This window comes from Lutra lutra, chromosome 6 (genome assembly GCF_902655055.1).
Source record: "Lutra lutra chromosome 6, mLutLut1.2, whole genome shotgun sequence".
Classification (NCBI taxonomy): Eukaryota; Metazoa; Chordata; class Mammalia; order Carnivora; family Mustelidae; genus Lutra; species Lutra lutra.
The window spans coordinates 84570891-84592720 of NC_062283.1; the positions used below are offsets into that span (position 1 = coordinate 84570891).

Here is a 21830-nt window from a genome sequence, read left to right on the forward strand (position 1 = left end):
CCCCCACCCCCTTCTCCTTCCCGCAGAATGACCTACATACCTCATTCTGCCTGATTCTTTGGAATCTTCACATGCGTGTGGATTCCCCATACATCCGAAATGAAATTTGATTTTCTACTGTTAATTTTCGTATCAGTTTAATTCCCAATATACTAGATGAGCCTTGAAAGGGACAGGAAAGTCTTGCTCCCTGACATACAGACAACAAAAGAACTCCTAAGGTTCACCTCTATCCTCCTTTGAGTACTCATTCTACTAATCGTCTGTCTGAATTGTTTTTCCACTCTGGAAGGAGACATAATTCTAAGCAAATGTCTGCCAGCTAATGGATTTACAGATACTCCCACATCTACCTTCAAAGAAGGGCTCCCATAGAGGTCCCCCTCCCAGAGTGGAAGAAACTGAGGACTTTTCTGGTGAATTGCTATATTATTCCCTTAAATAGCTAAGAGAAAACTCTGGTTGGTAACAGAGCTTACAGACAGGATCCTGGATAAACTGTCAAAAGCCAGTGAAGGATGAAAACTCTTACCAGAATCTGTTCTTCTGAATCTCTGCCGTGCCCAGTCTGGAGAGGAAAAAAAAAAAAATCTCACTGTTGTCCCTCCATTTTCATATTCAAGCCCACTGTGGATTGTTTTCCTCTCTCCCAGAGATAACAACTGCCTGCTTGCTTGTCCCGTTTTGCGTAACTAGGCTTGGCTTTCTGCTTGCCTGGTACTGGCAAGTTGTTTCTTTCTTTTGGCTGCCTTTGGGAGTCACACTGGATTTGTTGAACACAGTATCCTTTGCATCCTCTTTGGGGATCTGACAGACACCCCAGATGTTACTCAATCCTCTCAGAAATATTTAAAAGTGAAACTATGTACTCATGCAGCACCATTTACAATAGCCACATTATGGAAGCAACCCTTGTCTGTGGATGAATGAATTGTGAAAGAAGTGGTGTGTATACACACACACATAGTAAGTGTTACTCCGCCATGAAAAAGAATGAAATCTTGCCATTTGCAACAACACGAATGAATCTAGAAGGTATAATGCTAAGTGAAATGAGCCAGTTAGAGAAAAACAAACAGTATGTGATTTCATTCATGTGGAAATTTGATAAAAAAACAAATGAACAAAGAAAAAAAGAGACAAAAAAAACCCCCACTCTTAAATATAGAAAACAAACTGATGGGGGAGGGATGGGTGAAGTAGGTGAAAGGGTAAAAGTATTTTTATCATAATGAGCACTGAGCAATGTACAGAATTGTTGAATCATTATATTACACACCTGAAACTAATAACACTGTATGCTAATTATACTGAAATTAAAAACCAACAAAACTATGTACCCAGAGGGAAAGCAACAAATTGAAGATAATGTAGTAGGATAGGTGAATGGACGTAAGATGTCATTTAAATTATAACCCAATTCTTTGAGGAACCAAAAACACCATCCTTATTTTACGAAACAAAAATCAGCATACAGGCAATTCAAAATTCACCTATTCTTTTACCAATCCCCAAACTTCCCTTGTTTATCTGAAACACACTATAAATTACTGGCCTTAGAAAACCAAAGTCCTTCTTGGAAGAACTTATTTTTCTCTTGGCCTTAAAGTTACACATTGGCCTTTGCAATGTAAATACAGCCCACTATTACCTGAGACTGAAGGGGGAAGAAAAAAAAAAAAGAGAGAAAGAGAGGTCTTTTTAAAAATAAACTGCTAGGGACACATGGGTGGCTCAGTGGGTTAAGGGTCCCCTTTCGCTCAGGTCATGATCCCAGGGTTCTTGCATCAAGTCCCACATGGGGATCTCGGCTCAGCGGGGAGCCTGCTTCTTCCTCTGCCTGCCCTCCCCCTGCTTGTGCCAACGAGAGCTCTCTCCCTCTCTTTCTGACAAATAAATTAAAAAGTCTTTAAGAATAAAATAAAATAAACTGCTAAAGTCTCTTGTGCCCAGACTCTAGCACAGCTTTAAGATGAATTCCAGGGACAAGTACAAATCTTAAAAATCTTCCCCAACATTGTAACGATAATGTTCTTGCATCCACGTGTTTGTGGGTTTGTTATAAATGTGAGATATTGGGACACCTGGGTGGCTCAGTTGGTTAAGCCGCTGCCTTCGGCTCAGGTCATGATCCCAGGGTCCTAGGATCGAGTCCCGCATTGGGGTCCTTGCTCGGCAGGGAACCTGCTTCTCTCGCTCCTCTGCCTGCCTCTCTGCCTGCTTGTGTGTACTCTCTCGCTCGCTCGCTCTCTCTCGCAAATAAATAAAATCTTTAAAAAAATAAAAATAAATATTATTCTACCTCTGGATGGTATTGCTAATTTTCGAAAGAGCTCTGTTAGTTGAAGACAAGTGCTAATAAGGATTGACCATTCTAAACCTATCAAAAAGAAACTAACCCAAATGGTTTTTTTCAAGTTCATATGATCTGGAAAAAGATTCAATTTGAAAGTTTAAGATTATTGGTTTAATTAAAATAGACATGTCTTTAGAGTTATCAGCAATAAAACTGAAACTTTTATTCTACCTGCATTTACTTACAAGTCGTAAGTCAATGTTATCTCTTTTACCGAGTATTCAAAAGAAAAATAGCTTGAAAGAACGGCTGACTAGTTTTTGAGTAATCTAAGCATAATTGTTAATAGCAAGTTAATTAAATAGACATAAAAAAATTTTAGGTAACCCTTTTAATTGTTTTCTCAAATCTTACTGGTAACCTAAAACCTTAAAATCTTGCCAAGTCAGGTTAAATGATGAGTTAAATTAAATTTGTTTAATATCTAGATCCAAGTAAAACTGATGAAGGAGAACAGGCAGGAACAAATGGCCCCTGCCCTAAGAGGAAACCACCCTTGAAAGGATTTTATACCCAGTAGGAAGGCCTCCACCCTTTCCATGTGACAAAAACCTGACTGGATGACAGATACAGGGAGGGTTAATCAGATTAAAACAGTCTGACAACAAGTGCATAAAAACCCCTAGAAGAAGAAACTCCCGTCTGGGTGGCTCAGTTGTTATGCATCTGCTATCAGATCATGGTCCCAGTTCTGGGATCGAGCCCCGCGTGGGGTTCCCTGCTTAGTAGGAAGCCTGTTTCTCCCTCCCACACTCTCCGTGCTTATGTTCCTCTCTCACTGTTTCACTCTCACATAAATAAAAAAAATTAAAAACAAGCAAAAAAAAAAAAACTCTGGTGGCAACTCTCTCAGGTCCCCTCTCTCCTCAGGAGCTTTGTGCTATCACTTTGCTACAACTCAATAAATCTTGCTTTGCTGCCCACCACTCTGTCTATACCTCTTCATTCTTCGAAGTGGTGTGACCAAGAAGCAGGGGCACCGACAGAAAAAATCCTGTTACAAAACAAAATACTAAGACATTGATTACTAAACGTAGGCTTATCTATTTTTGGCTTCTAATTACAGAGAAACTAAAAGATATCTGGAACTCTTTGCGCTACACTGGAAAATTTAAAAAGGCATATGCTTCTAATTATTATGAGATATATTCATAATTTGCAAAGCTAAAGAATTGTGGTTAGAGAGACAGTTCATTTACTACTTAATTTTCACTAGAAATTGAGATTTCTAAGACTTAAATATTCTAGTAAGTGTAATAACTTATTAGACCACTGGAAATAATAAGGAAAGTAAGTTTTATGCAAAGAAAGTAAGATGCACTTTTTTAAGAAAAAAATTACGATGAATAGAGATATATTTTTGTTAAGGAAAAACAAAGTAATTTTGTCCTAAAGTGAGCCTGGCTATTTAAAGAGGGAAAACTTAGAACAAAATCAGAGTGTCAAAAAAATTGTAGAAGGTTTGTGAAAAAGGAATCTTTGGAACTCTGAATATGTGATCCAGCCGACTTCCACTGCAAACGCAGCAGCAACAGAATCTATAATGATTGTAACACACCCGGATGAGGTCCATTCTGCTTTTGCCAAAATGGTTCCTCATTGCCAGGCTTTTGCCATCCTGATCTCCTTATAACATGGCAATAGTCTCCTCCTGAATTGGAGAAAATGAGATGGGTAAACAATGGCTGTGAATTAAATGAACAGTCGGGGCTATGGGAAACCCAAGATGGCTGCTTCTTTTTTCCCAGCTCCTTGAAAACCCTCTTTTCTGATTTTTGCATTCCTTTATCCACTGTAAGGCATTTAAGATGATGACTTGAGTTATAGCCATTCGTGGAGAAACTTCTATGAAACTGAAAACAAAACAAAACAAAACAAAACAAAACAAAACGTCTGCCAGTAACATTTAATTTGTCAGATCCATAATCCGGAAAAGCTGATTTTTGTCTCCAGTGTCCTCAAACCTCCTCCCTGTAGACCCTTTGAACACCTACCTGCAGCTAGACCTCATTCAATTGTCACTAAGTATGGGTTATCAGTATGTCCTTGTTACTGTATGCATGTTTTCCAGATGCGTTGAAGCCTTTCCCTACCACAAGACCGATGCTCTCACAGTGGGAGGGGACCTGCTAAAAAATGTGATTCCACTTGAAATGTATCTTCTATAATCTCCAGTGATCAAGGCACCCACTTCACTGGGTGAATCATATGGGCCTTAATGAAAACCTTGCTGACCTGGAATTCTATCAAATATAACCTCCTGTTGATCCCTTGTCACGTGCTAGGATCACCACTACTCTAAGTCTCTAATGCCTTATGCTCAAGCCTGTCATCAACGGGTTGGAGAAGCCTTCCCAGGTGCCATCTCAAAGGATCTTGTTTACCACAATTTAGGGCTTGGTGACCAAGTATTCTGAACACATCATCAGAGGAAGACCTCAGGCCCCTCTGGAAAGAACCTTACCAAGTGTTCCTGACCACTAACACTGCTGCAAAACTAGAATGTATTCAACCTTGGGTACACGTCGCACAGGTAAAAAAGACTCCACCTGACACCTGGGTCCTGTGCAGACACTGGAGACCTCTGAATCAAACTGACAAGGAAGAGAAGTAGCTGACACTGAGGTATACTGCTCTGGCCGAGAAGACAGATCAAGACTTCCTACTTAAACCGAACACTGAAACCCCTTCTTATTTTCCCTTCCTTCACTCTGGCATTGGCCTGGAAAGGTTATACCCTCATCTTTATCTCCCAGGCCATTGCTAAGATCGGTAACCTCTGGAATTTAGAGCAAACTATTTATTTCACACTAGGAACCTGAAATCTGAGCCCCTCCATCTCATCGGTCAACTCCCCTGAATTCACATAATCAAGTTAGAAAAGGTCTACCAGGAGGCTTTCAGGATTCAGGATTCACTCCTTTGGGCAGGTTCCTACTTCTTGGGCAAGGGTACAAAACATAAACAAGGCTGTGATGGGGAACTTCTCCTTAATTCTTGAAACTGTTGGAGAATCCATTGCGAAGCAACAGCTGCCCAACTAAGATCCATAGACGCTCTGGCCAAAGTTGTTCTTGATAATAGAATAGCCCTCGATTATCTGTTGGCTGCAACTTTAGTCCAGATTAACACTTCTAGGGAAGTTAAAGCTCAACCAATCACGTAAGATTCACAAAGCAAGCCTTTTGGCTTAACAAAGTGACTCCCTCCATGGGGTCTCCCTTTTTTTTTTTTTTTTAAAGATTTTATTTATTTATTTATTTGACAGACAGAGATCACAAGTAGGCAGAGAGGTAGGCAGAGAGAGAGGGAGAGGGAAGCAGGCTCCCCGCTGAGCTGAGAGCCCGACGGGGGACTCGATCCCAGGACCCCGAGACCACGACCTGAGCGGAAGGCAGCAGCTTAACCCACTGAGCCACCCAGGCGCCCGGGGTCTCCCTTTTTTACTTGATTTTGATTGGATTGGCTCTTAGGGACCAAGGAGGAGAACAAAGGTAGGGGAAATGTAAATAAAATTAAATTTCCCTACCACTTGCAGCCCATTGATAAATACCTGGGCATGCAGAGTGTGACATTCCTCAAGGAAATCACAGCTGCCTTAATATTAATGCTTTGCCCACTTTGCCATTTTGCCCAAGACTAAAAGCATCCTTAGCTTGACAACAACCAGACTTCCAGGATCCTTTAAGTCTTCTTTAACATCAGAAATCCTTTCAGAGACTTGTTACCTCTACTGCCTCCCAACTCCAAAATGTATAATCAAAATTACATGTCACAATCACAAGTGCATCTCTTTCTGCCCATGGGTTCTGTTGCCATGATTTAATAAAAGCACCTTTTTGTAGTAAAAATGTCCCAAGAATTCTTAGAATTCTATTTTGCTCAAGGACCCTGCATTAGGGACCACGGCTTCAAAGCTCACTCCAAACAATGAGAATTATCCCACTTGTAGTAATCAGAATAATCTGCCTGGTGCATTATATTCTTTCAAAAGCTTTAAATGCAGCACATCAGAAAAGGAACCAAGGATAACTGAATTAAAAAATATAAACCTGAATTCATAACCTCTAACTATCCCAGAGACAAAGGTCATGACCTGTGAAAGCCACACAAGGGATCAGCAAAAGTTTCAAGAACCTCAGAGCAGTAGCTATGAGTGGCATTCATGTCTTAAATTTTGATCTTGTCTCTCAGTTAAACTGAAAGTCTGATCAAAAGGAGGGGATTGTTGGAAAGAAAACCACCAGCCCAAAATGGCATTACTTAGGTAAAGGCCCCAAGTCAATAAACCAAGACTAAACATCTAACCTAAATGCAATTGTAATACCCCCACGAATGTAACCTTTCACCAGTCAACATTGAATTTCCTGGTCAATTCTAGAACATTTACTGATAGGTCCCTATTACTCCCCCTTAAGAGGGCAACCTTGCCTAAACAATGTATTCCTTGCTAATGCATTCCTTGCTAATTCATTCCTTTTTTTAAAAACCCTTCCCTGCCTTTAAAAACCTGTCTCTTGGGACGCCTGGGTGGCTCAGTCAGTTAAGCAGCTGACTTTGGCTCGGGTCATGATCCCAGCATCCTGGGATCGAGTCCCACATCAAGCTGCTTGCTCAGCAGGGAGCCTGCTTCTCCCTCTGCCTCTGCTTGTGCTCTCTCTCTCTGACAAATAAATAAATGAAATCTTAAAAAAAAAAAATAAAATCTTTTTTAAAATTATATTAAAATAATAATAATAATTTTTAAAAACCTGTCTCTTGTTGAGCTCAGGGGAGCTCCCCTCTGCTTGCTAGATGAGATGCTGCCTGCCTGATTCCTGAATCATTTAAAAAGCCAAATTAGATCTTCAAAATTACCAGGTCGATTTTTGTTTTTTAACACTGGTAATCCAGTCAGTAAAATGTGTGAGTTCTGTGAGCCCCTACCGCAAATTAACCAAACTGAAAGAGGGGGTCCTTGGACCCTCTGTTCCATAGCCAGACAGTCAGATGCACGGGTGACACAACCTGGGCTCACCACTGGGATCTGAAGTGGGGAGAGGGCAGTTTTGTGGGACTGAGCCCTTTACCTGTGGGACCTGACATGCTTTCCAGGTACACAGTGACAGAATGGAGTTGAATTATAGGACCCCCAGCCGGTGTCAGACAATTAATGGTGTGGGAAACACATCGGGATTGTGCGTCAGAACTGAGTGAGAGTCACTGAGTGTTCTGTAAGGTAAAAGATGAGAAATCGGCCTCTGGGTTGCTATAAATATATACGCCTAGATATTAAATTATTAAAAACACGACAACAGGCCCAAAATGGAGTCGTTTATTCTAAACCAAACAAGACTTAATGCCTAACCTCACTGCAACTTCAGCTTCTCCCAGAAATGCGGACTTTAACCAGCCAACCCAGAATTTCCCCGGGGGCCCACTCCAGGAATTAATCTTTAAGTTCTCCTTAGGAGAGCCACCTTGCCTAAAATAATGCATTGTTTTGATAATAATTTCTTTTTTCACACCCTCTCTGTCTTCAAAAATCTTCCCTTTTCTAAAACTCAATGGAACTTTTTTAAGAGATGAAATGCTATCAGATTCAAGAATACTCAAACAAAGCCAACATGATGTTTAAATTGACTCAGTTGACTTCTTGGTACTTAGTAATATTTAATGACTAGCACACTTGCGGCTTCCTTATGGACATTAATCCAACTGATACAGTGAAGTACGGTGTAGGAATAAAAATACCTATGTGTGTATCTATATATTTGCCATAGGACCTTATAAAACTTTTTAATTTTTTTTTAACATTACCCCTAACCATTATTCTGTGGCTTGAACTGGCTCCCATAAAAAGAAAAGAAATTTAAAAATTATTTTTGCTCACCTGTGAATTATACTCTGCTGCCTCAGAAATAGTAGTTGAAGCCAGAATGATTTCTCTCTCCAAAGAAAGAATGTAGGAAGACACTGCTCTGGGGATCGTGATCCGTCAGAGCTCCTCATTTATAAGTCATGGTAAATAAAATGAGAGGGGTAGGCGAGAGGGGCAGGAGATAAGATAGCTCAAAGTAATAAAAAAGCTTGCAGTGTTAAAATATAAGGATCGAAATAACTTGCAGAGAGGCAGTTTGGTTGTTTAGTCATGGTGATCAAGCTGGGAAACCACGGGGATCAGGTGATTCTGCAGTTTCTGGGGCTAGAGAGAGGAAGTAGCAGTGCCTGGGGGTGACATGGGTGATGAGGAGGCTGGGGCCACCAGGTACCAATGTAGCCACCAGACAGAGTAGAAGACAGAAGACAGAGTAAAGAATCCTAGATCCAGCACGAGGTGTTAAGGATCTGAGTATCATAGCCCCTGGATAGAGAATCCTGATTTGATGGGAGCAGAGATAAGGGCTGTATCTGCTGACCAGAATATCTCTAGCCTACCAGAACTGTGAAGAATTAAATGGAATGGAAATAAACATCTGGGAAAAGTCTAGGAGAGCAATCGTCCTATCCTTTGTGAGAAAAAGGTAACTCCGGGGATGCCTGGGTGGCTCAGTGGGTTAAGCAGCTGCCTTCAGCTCAGGTCATGATCCCAGCGTCCTGGGATCGAGTCCCACATCGGGCTCCTTGCTCATCAGGGAGCCTGCTTCTCCCTCTGCCTCTGCCTGCCATTCTGTCTGCCTGTGCTTGCTCTCTCTCCCTCTCTCTCTCTGGCAAATAAAAAAAAAAAAAAAAAAAAAGGTAACTCCGACTCCAAGGGAGCCTCAACCACTCCCACATGAACCCAAGAGCTCCCTGGCCCTCCTGTTTATCTCTTCTCAGAGTTAATCAGTGACCAATGGAGAGAAAAAGAGCTCAGGATCTTCGGACTGAGGCACCAACAGTGACTAGGGGAAAGGTGACAGGGTGGCCCTTGATAAGGAGGCTCCCTGGCTAGCGCAGACTGCCACAAATCTGAGTATCCGGGGTGAGGCTTTCTTTTACAATAGAACAATGTCAGAAGGGAATAGGGTGTGGTCTGAAGAAGATCATTTCTTTTTTCTTTTTTATTTCCATTCTAAGTAACTAATTTCCATACAAGTACAACTTAAGAGTGGAATAAAGAGATAATGCAACACTTTTAACTAGTTAAAAAAGCTATTCATAATTTTTTAAAAAGTTATTCATAATTACAAGAGGACCTTGTTTTTCAACTTCCTGTGTCTTAGTCAACTAGGATCACCCTGTTCACCCTGTGTGTTGACAAATGATAGAAAAACATTTGCATGCATTAGAGTAGATAACACAAAAGTTTTCTAAGGTGCCCCTCCATTTAAATACATGTTCTGTTATACACACCCACGCTTACACAGACTTACGTCACCTCTCCATGTAGGATAAAGGCACCTCCCACAAATGAGTCTGTGCTAAATCAAGTATGTAAAATGTCAAACACGTGAGACAGATCCGCTGCTTTTTAAATTTTAAGTTTGTTGTTTCGGCCAATTTGTGACAGCTCTTCTAAACAGACACGAAGCGGGTTTTTTTGTTTTGTTTTGTTTTGTTTTGATTTTTCTCCCTTTCTTTGCCAGTGCAATCCTGAAAGTATGCCTGGGGGAGGGGCTCACAATCATCTCCCAGGTCCTTGCCCTAAGTGCTGAGGGTCCTTCTCAAACACTCTCCCATACAGGACCCACACTCAGACAGGCACAGAAGCTCTGCTCCGGCTCCTGGGACATCCATCTCCTGAAACCCAATCAAAGAAATCAAAGGATTAACTCCAATGCAGAGCTTTGGTTTCCAGCCCAGAGGCTCTTCTCCAGCAACCTCACTCTAAAATAGTAACACGCACACAGGATTTGGTGTCAGAAGACCCACGTGCCAGATTTAAAGGTCGAATAGGAGAGTGAGCTGGGTGAAAGTGCATCAAGTAAACTATGGCAGAAGTGGTTTAAAAAGATGTATTAAAAAATTCTTTTAACTCATGAAATAGTATCCATTATTGCTCCTGTTATAACAACTTCATAAAATAACATATCCATGAAGCAAGCTATAGGTGCATTTAACTTGGGCCTTCTACACCACGCAAATAAAGAGAACATTAGTTGCCATCGTCCACAAGTGATTTCTTTTTATAATTCTCCATATCCCTACTATTGCCTTGGATCTCAACACCACATTTATGTAGAAAAATGAACCCCAAATTTTCCATCACAGCCTAAAGACATCTAGAACTGGGATGCCTCAGTGGCTCAGTCTGTTAAACAGCTGCTTCAGCTCGGGTCATGATCCCAGCATCCTGGGATCGAGTCCCACATCTGCCTCCTTGTCCAGCATGGAGCCTGCTTCTCCCTCTGCCTCTGCCTGCCCCTCTGCCTGCCTGTGCCCTCTCTCTCTGACAAATAAATAAAATCTTAAAAAAAAAAAAAGGCATCTAGAACCACAACTTTGCTTCCATATTATAGGTCCCCCTTGCCTTTAAAGTTTTGCCATATAATGTAAGTCATGGCATTGCAAAACTGCTTCATAATTTCAAAGATTTTCATGATGCCAAGTCTACCCGATCTGCTCAAAGAAATTTATCATCCTGAATTCCTCCTACCTCATCATGTCTCTCAGGAACAAGTTGACTTCCACTGAGAATGATCTGTGGAAAACATAACATGTGGCAAATGTGCCACTAAGGGAGAATTATTCAAACATGGTGAAAGCTGACCCCACAAACTCCCTACAAGTTCTCAGGTCAGCGGTTTGACACTTCAGTAATGTGCATATCTATGTAAGCAAAGGAGAGACAGAGGTGGTCAGAAATCTTGGAAATATTTTCTCCGGAAGAGACACAATCTCAAGGAATAGAGGAAAATTTGTTAAGTTGTGTCTGTCAGGGAGGAAGACTTTTATGTCCCCTTCATGGTCCTTCTAGTCAGAGTAAGAACTGAGTTGACATGAGACAGATTAACAGCAGAAAGTCAAATTGAATTTTGTACTTATGGGGAATCCACACAGACATGGAAATTCCAAAGGCAGTCAGGCGAAATGAGGTACACATGTCATTCTGAAGTAAGGAGAAAGACATAGGGGTCTTGGACTTCAAAGAGATGGAATGCAATTCAGAGGAAGAGGAAAAAGAATAACCATTTGGTAAACAAATGTTTGCAGAGCCACTCAGAAACAAGGGACAGAGACAATTTGTTCAAATAGGCCTTGTGAGGGGTTCGGTTCCTCCCTGTCTGCCACTCTTCATTCATGTTACAACGTAGTCAGAGTTATCTATGGTGATCTTCTCCTAGAGGAGATCTTCTATCTGAATTCTTCTTAGGCAGTTGTGGGGGAGATAAAGAGCTTTTTATGAGTCTGCTGACTTTTGATTTCTTTTTAATCTCACAATAATCTTCATGCCAAAATGGCTCATCTTGGTGTAGCCAGCCTTTGTTTCCTACACCTTTGAAGCAGTCTTTTCAAACTGCAGGTCATAGCCATTAGTGAATCCTAAAATCAGTTCAATGGGTCAAGATTAACTTTTTTAATAAAGTGAAAAGCAATAAACTAGATTTTAAAAAAGTCAGAGCACTATTGCTCATAATTAGAGATACTTTTTTTTATTTTATTTTTTGAAAGATTATGTTTATTTGTCAGAGAAAGAGAGAGAGCACAAAGCAGGGGAGCAGCACACAGAGAGGGAGAAGCAGACTCCCCACGGAGCAGGAGCCCCTTGTGGGGCTTGATGCCAGGACTCTGGGATCACGATCTGAGCGGAACTCATACACTAAAGCTTAAGCGGAACTCATACACTTAAGCTTAACCGACTGAGCCACCCACGCCTCCCTAGAGATAGTTCTGATGAAGGATAGTTGGAAGGCAAGCTGGGAGAAGGGCCCCACCCTAAAAGGAAACCACCCTTGAAAGGATTTTACATCACCTTGGAAAGAGCCCTCCACCCTTTCCCCTGTGACAAAAAATCTGATTGAATGACAGGTGCAGGGAGGGTTAATAAAATTGAAACAGCCTGCCAACAAGCTCATAAAAACCCCTAGACTTAGAAACACCAGTGGCAACCTACCCTTTCAGGTCCATTGATTCCTTGGGAGCTTTGTACTATCACTTTGCTCTCACTCAGTAAACCTTGCTTTGCTGCCCATCACTCCATCTGGTCTACCTCCTCCTTGTTCAAAGCAGCATGACCAAGATCCCGGGGCACCGATGGGGAATCCTGTAAGATTTCTAATTCTAATTTGAACTTATTAATAAAATATTTGTTTAAAGCCAATCTATTATAAATCATTCACTCATCTTGACTTCACTGCCTTGTGATGGGAAATGAAGTTCCTATTCTGGACTCCAGTTGAAGACCTTTTGGAACACACTGCTCTAAAGCCACCTGACACAAAACAAGAAAGCACGGAAGTTGCAGCCTTTTAAACTTCCTGAGTCTGGATGGTTGAGAATGGATCAATCTGCTTTGTGTTTTCCTTTGCAGCCAAGAAAGCTAATTCCGTTTTTGCTAAAGCTAAACAAATAAGGCATTCTGGGGGGAAAACTTCAGTAGTCAATGTTAGCATTATACCAACTAATTGAATCCAGCACAATTTTTATTGATTTTAAATGCAGTGATGGTCTAGTTAAAAAAAAAAAACAAACTAACTAATAAATAAAAATATCCATTCTAACTCACTGAAGCATTTTTTCCCTCAAGTAATATTGACCTTCATGTGCAGTCCATCAACAGCCCCTAATACGTACATCTCATCTGTTCACTTCTCAGACATCTTGTAAGTTAAATGACAACACAGGACTTTCTGACAAACTGTGTAATTTCCCTTGTTTCTCTTAAGCTCAGTGAAGGTGAGCTTATCAAAATAAGTCATTCCCAGAAAATCTGACTGCTAGGACAAGAAAGGCTTGAAGCTTCTGGCATAAGCACTCCAATCCACAGCCTCTGGGTAGGTGGGTTCATTTTGAAGCTGGGACTTCAATACTGAAGTCAGCTGGCCAACTCTCTGTTTCCATGTCATAGCAATACACTTGGACCACTTCCCGTGTGCAGATTCCACTCCCTACAGAAGTGAATGCAAAGTCACACAAATACTGGTTCCAAATTTTGCATGGTCTCAAACCAATGGAATCATTTTCATTAGAAAATAGGTACAACTTTATCAATCCATAAGCACTTTCAGGATAATCAAGGAGATAGCTTGTTACACTGGCATAGCTCCAATTTGACTCTGCGCCTCCCATAATGATCTGAAATTATCAATTGACTTGGGTGGCTTGTCTTTTTTACGTAAACTACCCCCTTTTCAGCCAACTTAACAATTAGAAAACTCCCCAAATACAAAGAATAATTTTAGCTCCCCACCGACCTGTCTTAATTTATTTGTGGTTAAGTTTCTTCCACTGGATCAACAAGTAACCAAGCAGTCAAGAGAGGAGCCTGCCATACCTTGAGCGCAGATGCTATGAAGGATAAATTTTAAAGATCTGCTTAAGTTTAAATTGATTTTATTGCCTCAACAAGATTTATTTCAATATGACTAATGGATGCTGGCTGCAAAGTTCTTTAAATCTGGCCTTGGTTCTTTATGTTGTTTTGTTTCATTTTGTTTATGTCACTTGACTTTTCTTCTTTTTTTAATATTTTATTTATTTATTTATGAGAGACAGAGAGAGAGAGAGAGGCTGAGGCATAGGGAGAAGCAGGCTCCCCGCTGAGCAGGGAGCCTGATACAGGACTCCATCCAGGGACCCTGGGATCATGACCTGAGCCAAAACACAGATGCCTTATCATCTGAGCCACCCAGGCACCCCTTGACTTCTCTTTAATTCCAATTTTCCTTCATATGAAATTGAGATAATAACGTCCACCTCCTTCTGTACTCATAGGGATAATGTTTTTTAAATAATGTCAGTTCAGAAATCTATGCTATCATTAATTTTGTGACATTAGAGCTCATAAAAGCATTATTAAAGAAAAATGTGGCTTGAAAACCAATGAAGACTTCCTGAGACTGTCATGGCCACCGGGTTCGGGATGGGTGTGAAGTACCTGTCATGTGCACGCTGGTGTTGTGGGTATTCGCAGCAAGGAGGTTGAATCTCATGGCTCTGGCCCATGCAGAGTGGAAGGGAACAGCTGAGAGAAGGTGCAGCGTGTTGTACCATGTCACAGGGTAGAGAATGCTGTCAACGTAAAGATCAACCACCACTACAATGGCCAGGTCATGGGGAAAAAGTCAAAGCTAATGAAAATGCCAGACTTCCCAAAGGGAGGGTCAAAAGTCACAAATTCTGGATCCTTGGAGAAATCAAATTGAATTTCAGGTGCAAAAAGATTGTACTGCTATCAAAAAGCAAAAGAAGGGGAAAATTAGTAAGAAAACTGCCAAATAGAGGTGCTCTGTATCCATAAAATTTTTCCCCTTCATGCTGATGTGCATATTTAAACAATTACACAAAAGATTTGTATGAATCACACCCAGCATACCACTGTGAGTTTTATTACCATGATGTTAATCAAAAACCAGTTTCCCTCAATTAACAAATGAAATCATATCTACAAATGATATTCAAAAAGTATTTCTGTCTTAACATCACAGGTTGAAATTTTGAACCTTACAAATTTCAGATTTTTTATTGGTATATTCTTGAAATACCAACAGCACTGGCGGTGTGAAGTCTAATTCGTGTTAATAAGATTAACTTTGCCATATCTCCCTATGATACTGCTAGGTTTATATAAGTGAAGTACATTTAAAGTGAATTTAGACAATGTCATAGCGAAACCTTGCTAATCAGTAAGCCATTTGTGATTTTCCCAGCTTGATTATTGTCCCCAAATTCCATTTTGCCTGGACTCAGGAGTATTTGCTCAGGTTTTGATTAGGCTCAATGTGTACTTATACATATTCTGGCAACACGTCCTCCGCTTCAGAGAGGATAGCCGACTCCTCCCTGCTCCGTCTGGGTGGTAGCTTATCCTCCCTCCTGCAGTGATCAGCTCAAGGACGGCAGGAAGCCTAACTGGACTCATGGCATGATGAGCCTTTCGCCAGTGTTCTAGGAGTAAGAAATGCACTCTTCCTCTCAATTTTGCTGCTACAGAATGTAAGCTTTGTGTTGGGCACTATGTGGCCTCTAAAAGGACAGCCTGAGTAAGAGCTGGAGGACAGGCTAAGAGAGCTAGAGGAATGGCTGACATCTTTAAAGCCTCTGAGGGATAGACTACATCTGAAACTAGACCCACCCTTCCTATGTTTTAGAGTTTTTCAGATACATAAGGAAATTCCATGGAGTGTTTTTAAGTAAATTTCATTTGGGATTTTCTATTGTTGCAATAAAAACCGTCCTAATGGGGGTACCTGGCTGGCTCAGTTGGTAGAGCATATGGCTCTTGATCTCTAGGTCATGAGTTCAAGCCCCACGCTGGGCATAGAGCTTACTTGAATTTTAAAAAGAGAGAGAAGAAAAGACAAGCCCTAATGGAATGAATGACTGACTACAGCTTAGTAAAATGTTAACAAACTGAGCCAGAAAACTAACCTTGGTATTAAATCACGGGTGAAACTACATTTTGCCTTCTTTCTCAGAGACTATTAAAATCTTTGTGAGAATATTATCCCATTGTCTCAATTTTCTGCCATATTCTGTTTAATAATTAATTCAAACTCAGAACACTTATAGGAGACCAAGGTAAATAAAATCCCCTGTTCAACTAAAACATAATAATTAAGAAATTCACTCATTATAGTTGTTTCACCCACATTCAACAGAGGAGTATATATACATACCATATACCAAAGATAAGCAAATGAAGAAATTCTCACCTTACGGTAGCGTGCCAACAGCCCACCCTCAGAATCAAACACCACATCAATGTTGTATTGGTAATGACCACCATGAGGACACTGAGGGTCACTGGCACTGCCTGACTTCTTGCCCCAGTATTTGCTACAATGTAGATAGAGTTGTCCTTGGCCAGACAGCTGAGACTTTGTTGCACCCGGGTGTAGCCAAACCTAACTTAATACATATTGCCTCAAGCTTACTATATTTTAGTGATTTCTAATCTTCCAAAATGGCACTTTATTTGCCTGTTAGTTAGAATACAAGCTCTAGGTTAAGAATTTAATCATAAAAGATCTAACATTTCACAAGCAATATAATCTTCATCTTTATGAAAACTTATCTCTTTTATTTTGCTTATTTTTTGAAGTACAATTGACACACAATATTACATTGGTTTTACGTGTAGAAAATAATGGTGGGACAACTCTATACACCATGCTGTGTTCACCACCAGTCCAGCTGCATTGGGCACCATACACCACTATCAGCATACCACTGACTACATCCCCTATGCTGTGCCTTTATTCCATGACTTATTCATTCCATAGCTGGAAGCCTGTACCTCTCACTCTCCTTCACCTGATTTGCCTAGGCCCCCTAAAAGCTAATCTATTTTAATATACCAGACTCTCAACTGCCATGTGAGACTGAAGCACCGGAAAAGAGGTGGATTAAGAGGAAAAAGAAGAGAAGCAATGCTTTCTCTCATAAAGTGCTTCCAGACAGTTAAATGAAGGGGTTGAAATAGAACACACTCCCCTCCTCCTCTTCCTCCTCCTCCTCCTCCTCCTCCTCCTTCTTCTTCTTCTTCTTCTTCTTCTTCAAGATTTTATTTATTTATTTGAGAGAGAGAGAGAGAGAGCAAGGGGAGGGGCAGAGGGAGAGGAGAGAGAAAATCTCAAGCAGATTCCCTGCTGAGCACAGAACCCAACTCAGGGCTTGATCCCATGACCACAAGATGATGACCTGAGTGGAAACCAAGAGTCAGATGCTCAATGGACTGAGCCACCCAGGTACCCAACACACTCTTCTTTTTTTTTTTTATTTTTTATAAACATATAATATATTTTTATCCCCAGGGGTACAAGTCTGTGAATCACCAGGTTTACACACTTCACAGCACTCACCACAGCACATACCCTCCCCAATGTCCATAACCCCACCCCCCCTCCCAACCCCCCTCCCCCCATCAACCCTCAGTTTGTTTTGTGAGATTAAGAGTCACTTATGGTTTGTCTCCCTCCCAATCCCATCTTGTTTCATTTACTCTTCTCCTACTCCCTTAACCCCCCATGTTGCATCTCCTCTCCCTCATATTAGGGAGATCATAAGATAGTTGTCTTCCTCCGATTGACTTATTTCGCTAAGCATGATACCATCTAGTTCCATCCACGTCGTTGCAAATGGCAAGATTTCATTTCTTTTGATGGCTGCATAGTATTCCATTGTGTATTTATACCACATCTTCTTTATCCATTCATCTGTTGATGGACATCGAGGTTCTTTCCATAGTTTGGCTATCGTAGACATTGCTGCTATAAACATTCGGGTGCACGTGCCCCTTCGGATCACTACATTTGTATCTTTAGGGTAAATACCCAGTAGTGCGATTGCTGGGTCATAGGGCAGTTCTATTTTCAACATTTTGAGGCACCTCCATGCTGTTTTCCAGAGTGGTTGCACCAGCTTGCATTCCCACCAACAGTGTAGGAGGGTTCCCCTTTCTCCGCATCCTCGCCAGCATCTGTCATTTCCTGACTTGTTAATTTTAGCCATTCTGACTGGTGTGAGGTGATATCTCATGGTGGTTTTGATTTGTATTTCCCTGATGCCGAGTGATATGGAGCACTTTTTCATGTGTCTGTTGGCCATCTGGATGTCTTCTTTGCAGAAATGTCTGTTCATGTCTTCTGCCCATTTCTTGATTGGATTATTCTTTGGGTGTTGAGTTTACTAAGTTCTTTATAGATTTTGGACACTAGCCCTTTATCTGATATGTCGTTTGCAAATATCTTCTCCCATTCCCCAACACACTCTTCGAATGAGGAGGATCTTTTTTATAATTCAAGGCATAGTTTTACTAGGAAGCGATAAATATTATGTCAATTATATTCCATAGAGAACAAATGCAGCATTATGCACTCAAAATATTTCAGGAAGGAGGGAAGGAAGGAAGGTAAATAGAAAGGAAGGAAGGGAGGGAGGAAAAGAGAAAGAAGAGGGCTTCATTATGCTGGCTCAGTTTCCTCTTCTGTCAGTACAACATAAAAGCTTTCTTTCTGCCTTAGAGGCTGCTCATGAGAAACCCCAAGATAAATACATACTATGAAATTGCTTCTTAAAGTAGTGTCAAATCCATCCACACTGGGGGCATTATCTGAGAAATAAGAGATTGAGGTGATGAAATGGGTGGAATGATAGGTGGTTTCAAATATCTGAAAGGCTCTAATCTGAAGGACTGAGTCATATGTATGAACACAAAATAAAGACAGCACAAAGACTAAAGTTATAGAGACAGATATGCAGAAAAAAATAAAAAAAAATTAGCATCCAGAACATTCTGTCAAAGGAGTGGATTCACTGGTCACTCGTAATTTCAAATAAAATATGGCACATGCAGGCACTCAGAGTCTATTAAGTTACAGGGCTCAAATGGAAATTAACTGCTTGAATTTCTGCCATGCTAATTATGAATATGAGACCTTAAGCCTCCTTTCTTCCCCTGATATTTAAAATGGAAATAGTTACACCTGCCACATAAATTGAATGGGATAATATGTATAGTGTACCAGGTACAGTTCCTGGAACCAAGTAGGTACTCAATAAAAAAATAATGGCCAATATGGATTTTGTAACTACAAGAAGACAACCCAGGAAACTGATGGGTTCTCTGCCTTTAGAAGCCGTTGGGTTCTCTCCATCATCTCTCAGCTCCTCTACAGTTCACGTTGAGCTAATCTTTGAATAGAAAGGACAGATTTATGACTATTGCTTCAGACCATTTATTTTCTTTCCCACCCTTAGGAAAAACAGGGCAATACTGTTAATATTAACATTCACTAAGACCTTCAATAAAACTACCACGTATTTTCTTTCTATGTATTTATTTATTTATTTATTTATTTATTTATTTTTCTGATAAATAATTAAGGTATTTTAATTTCTCATGTTACTTTCTCAAGGGTAAAGCTCAAGGAGGTGTAGGACATGTCAATATTCTAAATGATAGTATTTAAATACACAGGGATGGGCATGTGGCCCTCTAATATCTCTCTTAGAGAGAAATATTAGTAGGGAAGAAATGGTGGCTTTTTTTAACCAATATTACCATTATATTAAATATTAGATTTCTTCTTTTATAACTCAGAATTGAAAGCTTACCATTTGAATAAAGTTCTGCAAGATGCTAAGAAGTTAAAATTTCATGGGCCACCCACTTTCCCAACTTAAAATAATTCATCTGAGATTAATTATTAGGTTTCGGGACATTTTGCCCTAGGAAAGTCAGTTTTATCAGCCCAGGAAAATAGAGTGAATTTTAGTACCAGCCTCTTGAATTATTGCAAATAATGAGTCCTTCCTGCTCTGGGAAAAATACCCATAATCAAATAAACATTGGATTATAGTTACATGGTTACTGTAAACACAGACTTGCAACACTCAGAGAATGTTTTTCCAAAGATGAAAATCCTGGGGCGAGACTGACTCACACAGTAGAGCTCCCATGTTGCAGCACTGGACTTGACTGCCCAGTCAATTTCAAGTGTCAAAATTATTAAAGACGTTCCTTTTGTGTGTGTGTGCTCAACAGATATAATTCTGAACAGAAGTGTATAGGTTTGCTAATTTAATTTACAAATTAAATTACTTTTTAATGCATAGATTTTGCCTGTTGAAGGAATTACATATGAACTATTTTAACAAAGTAAATACACCTACAGTGACTTCATCAATCTTTTTTAAGTTTTATACAGATTTTCCCTAAAAAAGTCATGCTGAAACTATAGCTATTAATAATTACTTACATCTCTCAGACAAGAAAACAAAGATGTTCAGATCCAGTTCTTTTTGTTAAAAAGAGGTAACAGTGACAGCTGATGTAGGTGACAGCACAACAGTATTTAGATTCTATGTGTATTACTTCACTTGACAGTCTTGTTTACTATCTCCGTTTTATGGAAAAAGAAACAGAGAGGTCAAGTGCATAGGTTATCTGCTGAACATCACTCAACTAGGAGGTGGTGGGTTGTGGTCTCAGAATTTCCACTCACCCTACTGATCACATTGCACATGATAGTGATGTCAAAGCTCTTTGGAAACATAAGCTCATTTATCTTTTTACCATTCCTGCAAAGGAGGCAGGTGTTTATGGGTGAACTTCCTTTATCTGGGAACAGAGGTCCCAGATATTACAACTTTTTCGCTTTATCGAAAGCCAATTAAGCACATTATAAAAACTCTATATGCACATACTGTTCATTAAGAAGACTATAATAAATAACCAACCAAGCATCATCGTCTCACGTCATGCCAGGTGGTACATATTATGAGGCATTAGAAGCTTGTAAGTCCAGATCCGTAGACTGGTTACCAGCAAGAATACTAGTCAAGCTTAATGGATTTGCTATTTGATTTTAAGTATCACAATTTTTTGTTCAAAAATCAAAGGGGTAATGATGTTACCTCTGGGGAATCGCTACATGGAATCCAGTTCACGTCAGGGTGTGGGATATCTTCCAGATGGGGTAAATGGTCTCTCTTGTGAAGACCCAGGCATAAATTCCATCTTCTGGAGTAACAATGATCTATGCACCCTGTTCAAAACAAGTGGCAGCAAAAAAAGGTTCTTCATAAATCCGAAATACCCACACTCTTTCCAAGTTTCAAGTTTCCTTTACAGTACCCCAACGACCATAAGCAAGGGCATAATATCTGCCTGGCGGCCAGTTTATGTATTTATTTATTTATTTTATTTATTTGAGAAAATGAGAGACAGAGAGCATGAGAGGGGAGAGGGTCAGAGAGAGAAGCAAACTCCCTGCTGAGCAGGGAACCCAATGTGGGACTCGATCCTGGCACTCCAAGATCATGACCTGAGCTGAAGGCAGTCGCTCAACCAACTGAGCCACACAGACACCCTAACTACTTTGTCCAAAACATCTATGTTCTTGTTCATCAGGAGCGAAGCTTCTTCTTTTGGAGCTGGTGTTGCTGTTCTGTTTGGAAATATAACAGCACGTTCATAGAGTGTAGCTGTAAAAGTGTCCAGCGCACCCACACTCAGGATAGAGGGCAAATATTGCCACATATTTTGGAAAATATGACATAATCATAGTTAAAATTGAGAGACCTTCCATAAGCTCAGATCCTCATATGGATCTAACCACCGAAGAAACTTTCAGGGTAAAGCCCTGCTTGCTACCAGCTATTTGTATTTTCTCACAAATACGTTACACAACACATTAAGAAAGAACATTGCACAAGAAAACAGACAGCTGAAAGTACATACTCGGATTGACTCAGGTATGCAGTGCTGTTGCTGACACTGATTCAGAGGTTCATTCTGCTCTCAAAGTACAATTAATGAGCTGATCAGATGAGTCCATCCCAATCCAAAAAACTCTTGGACTCTCTCTCTCTCTTTTTTTTTTAAATAAAAAACATTTTCCTGGTAGTT

The 21830-nt window shown here is 40.3% G+C and overlaps 1 protein-coding gene and 1 pseudogene across 4 annotated transcripts in view; both read right to left on the reverse strand.

Annotated features, from left to right (window-relative positions):
- VNN1 (vanin 1) overlaps window positions 1–8577 on the reverse strand; it is a 42971-nt gene extending 34394 nt beyond the window's left edge. For 2 of the 4 annotated variants that reach the window (XM_047734163.1, XM_047734160.1), the window contains exon 1: window positions 533–758. Coding sequence is in view for 1 of the 4 variants with exons in the window: in XM_047734158.1 (XP_047590114.1) it covers window positions 8229–8347 (119 nt within the window). In the remaining 3 variants the exon portion in view is untranslated. Of the gene's footprint in view, window positions 1–532; window positions 759–8228 lie in introns of those variants that run through there. The other 2 variants (XM_047734158.1, XM_047734162.1) reach the window with 2 other exon arrangements.
- Window positions 8578–13194: 4617 nt separating this feature from the next.
- Window positions 13195–21486, reverse strand: LOC125101630 (vascular non-inflammatory molecule 3-like; annotated as a pseudogene).
- Between the last annotated feature and the right edge of the window lie 344 nt (window positions 21487–21830).